At 47.1% G+C, this 3,608-nt stretch overlaps 1 protein-coding gene across 1 annotated transcript in view; it reads right to left on the bottom strand.

The window, feature by feature from the left end:
• LOC119098365 (uncharacterized) overlaps positions 1-2,683 on the bottom strand; it is an 8,293-nt gene extending 5,610 nt beyond the window's left edge. Inside the window, exons 1-3 of the mRNA XM_037221284.1 lie at positions 2,602-2,683; positions 929-1,090; positions 356-670 (exon numbers count right to left, since the gene is read on the bottom strand). Of these exons, the coding sequence (XP_037077179.1) occupies positions 356-670; positions 929-1,090; positions 2,602-2,667 (543 nt within the window). The 5' untranslated portion in view covers positions 2,668-2,683. The remainder of the gene's footprint in view (positions 1-355; positions 671-928; positions 1,091-2,601) is intronic.
• Between the last annotated feature and the right edge of the window lie 925 nt (positions 2,684-3,608).

The raw sequence follows: 3,608 nt of genomic DNA, 5'->3' as shown, positions 1-3,608 counted from the left end.
GTGCGTGAGTGCGGTAAGTTGAGAGGCCATAGCGAGTAAGAGAGGGCACAGCGGAGCGCGAGAGCGAGGGCGAGGGCAAGAGCAAGAGCGAGAGCGACAGGTGTAGGTAGCCAAACTCTATGATATTCACGACTGTATGCACGTTTTGAAGTGATTCCCTCATATGCCTCTAAACCGCGACAGAGTGACACAAGTGGGCCACGGTAACTCGCCGACCCCCTGAAGCCCACTGGCCATCCATCAACCACCCTGAATGCCCCACCTGCGGTACTCTGTCGGCGACACCTCCAGCTCCTTCTTCCCCGTCTTCAGATTGACGACCGGCTCCACCACCACGTTCACAGCGGTTTCCCACAGCCGCCGCCTGCCGCTCCGGCGCCAGGTCGGTCTGTCGCGGCTCCGTCTCCGGGTCGGTCGCCTGTGACTCAGACCCCGGCGCCCACACGCATCGCAGGTCCAGCCGGGAGTTGCCGGTGACGCAGACCAGGGTCTGGGCGGCACCGGGCGCCGCCGCCGGCGAGACCAGGTCGTGGCTGTGAGCCACCTCCGTCACGTGGTGGCCCATGAAGGTCATCAGCCGGCAGATGACGTCATGGACCAGCAGCTGGCGCTCGTCCGTCAGCGTTGTGTCGCGGTGGCCCGGTCCCGTGTCCAGGAACAGGGCTATGGACTGTGAATGGCGCAGAAATGGAGAAAACGCATTACGTGAATTATTACCCCGAGGTGCCCGACAAGTACAGTTTAAATCAATTAAAAGATGTCATAGATCTGTTGTAACAGTCTGCTCTACTGCCACAGATCTGTTGCAACAGTCCGCTCTCCTGACACAGATCTGTTGTAACAGCTTGCTCTACTGCCACAGATCTGTTGTAACAGTCCGCTCTACTGCGCAAGTCCACGATTGACATGATGTTAAGCTGGTACTTACCGACCTTGTCCCCATTTCTTTCTTCATATTTATGATTGTCTGGATGGCGCCGATGACTACCGCAGGCTTTGCCAAGGTCATCAGAATTCTGCTGCCGTCCAGCTCCGCACATGCAATCTGGTATCTCCAGTCCCTCGAAACCTTCGGCAGCAGCTCACACAGCTGAAAATGATGCTTGGTGTGAATACACCCCCTGTGAACTATTCATTTATAACAACACTGGAGAAGAGACTTTGCTTACTCATGGACAGGCGGTTTTAATGGTTCCGCGGCTGAATTTCTAAATCAAATGTTGCTAACGACTACACTTCTACGCCATGGCTTCGGCACAAATACACATATGCGACAATACTTTTATACAACAGAACTTGTAGCGCAAAGACTTAACACCAATGCTTACGAGCGCCATTGCTTTCAGTGCAAACGCTTCTAGCGCATGAGGGTCTAAGCGACAGAACTTCTAACGCAAGAACTTCTCAGCGACATTACTTCACTTACTACATCACAACGCAGCATTACTATATAATAAAAACACGATCTTACGTAAGCTGCTGCGCGACAACACATCTAACGCAACGTTTTTTTACAAGATATTCAGAGCGACCATGGTCTTGAAGACAGCGCATTCTTCAGCAGGTCAAGAAGCCTAAAACTCAGAATACTGAGCATTTCAGGTGGCACCTTCTATATTGCACAGAGGGCCCACCACATACTTCATCCTAGTCTAAATGGTCAGGGCAACTTTCATTAATACTGGCCAGCTTCTCCTCTGCTCCATCTTAACTGCTTATCCAGTGAGCCTCAACCTTCCTAGCTGACATTAGGACACATTCAATGGTGTCTTGATCCACTCCCAAATATAGTGTTATCATTGAGTGTCACTTTAGGCCAATTACACAGGTTCAGTCATGTCATGTTAAAATACAAGTCATGCTGGGAAAGGTTAGTCATTAGCAGTAACTGCATCAGAAGTTCTATTGTGGAACTGGGATAAGCATCTGTGATTGGCACAGCACCATAATGGCAGCTTAGGCCATTTAGTGACATATGCATTGCAAGTTTGAACCAACAAGTCACTAGACTTTGTGACATGTTACTAGCACATACAAAAAATAGCTAGCTTAATCCAGCTAAAAAATTACAATATCCTGGAACATCTTTCTAGACTAATAAAGACTGAAGTAGTTTAACAAGTTGCAGGACAAGAATGCATGCAGGACAATGCCTCACAAAGTGCATTGAAGCTGAGCCATGAAAAACTATGACATATACCCTAAAATTTGCCAGCCAGGATGTTTCTCCCGGGCTCAGCCCACTTTGTCTCAAAGTTGAGGGTCTCTGAGTCAAATTTTGGAGGCTAAAGCCTGCTCCCCCAATTGGATGGAAAATTACACCCTCGCACACATGGGTCCCCCCATTAAGATTGTAGGGAGGAAGCTGTTGAACAGGTATTGTGGATCAAGGTGTAAATACTGAAGTTGAATACTATAGAACATATACTGATGATCACTGATAACAGTAAGCATGGAAAATGTCAGGCGTTTGGGCTAATCCACAGAGACACAGAAAAAAATGAGCTTTGCGACACAAAAACAAGGAATCAACAAAATGACTGGGTCTGATAATATATTCCTTTACGCCCACAATGACTTCATCAATGCGTATGATCTCACCTTGCGTAGCGCGTCCGAATATGGGCGGGTCTGCCCTTCATGATTATTTGGGAATGATAAAATCATATGGCATGGCTTGAGCGATGACCGCTTTCGCAAAATCTCTAGCGTATTTTTCTTCTCCACTCGATTGGAATGCAAAAATTCACTCACGAACGCCTTCAGATCGCACTGCCAATGAACCCAAGATAGCATGTTTGCACCCCCGGCCCTGTCCACTATCACCACCAAAACGTATCCTAAGCAAAGGCATTAGTACGCCCCCAAAGCGTAATCGCGTAATGGGCTTTTTGACGCTTCAACCAATGTCGTATAAGCGCTGTAATAGTATATCGCAATGGACAGTGTCTAACAGACTGGCATATAAAGCAGATACGCTTGTGCTCCAAAAGTACCCGTTTGGTCACTCTGAAACCTTCTCCATTCGATGGAATGTAACAAGATGAGTCATAAAATTTTAATATTAAGATCTGAACTGAGGTTAAACATTTTAAAAATGCGAAGGGAAAATTCATAATGCAAAAGCAGACAACCCTGATCTCAGAACCAGCTGCGCCGATTTCTGTGAAACCTTCGCTATTGGATGCACCATACCTGATTCCCTGATCAAGTTGCAACAGCGGTACCTCTTACAGCAATACCTTTTCCTTTTATGTTTAGGTCCAATAAAACGCGCGATTTGCTTAGGCTGACCGTGTTATATTAGTCAAGTCATTTGTCAATTGAGTTTCTTCTTAGGGGCGGAGAGATTTCTCCCCTGAGAAAATTCTCCTCCTGTGCAGAAAATTGAGTATGTTTTGTTTTGTTCTCTGTGTGTCCTTGATCAACAAAAAAGGAGACGACAACCATGCATCTGCGCACAAAATATGTATAACTGTTATTGTTGTAATGGACACGACCGCAGCAAAGCAAAACCAAATGCTCGCGCGCTTGGGCACTGCCAAAAACAACTGCATGGCGTAATGCTATACATCGCAACTGCCAGACAAATAAGAAAGTTCAAGCAG

This window comes from Pollicipes pollicipes, unplaced genomic scaffold (assembly GCF_011947565.3).
Source record: "Pollicipes pollicipes isolate AB1234 unplaced genomic scaffold, Ppol_2.1 Scaffold_4740;HRSCAF=5597_pilon_pilon_pilon, whole genome shotgun sequence".
In the NCBI taxonomy this organism is placed as follows: Eukaryota; Metazoa; Arthropoda; class Thecostraca; order Pollicipedomorpha; family Pollicipedidae; genus Pollicipes; species Pollicipes pollicipes.
This window is presented reverse-complemented; position numbering and strand designations above follow the sequence as displayed.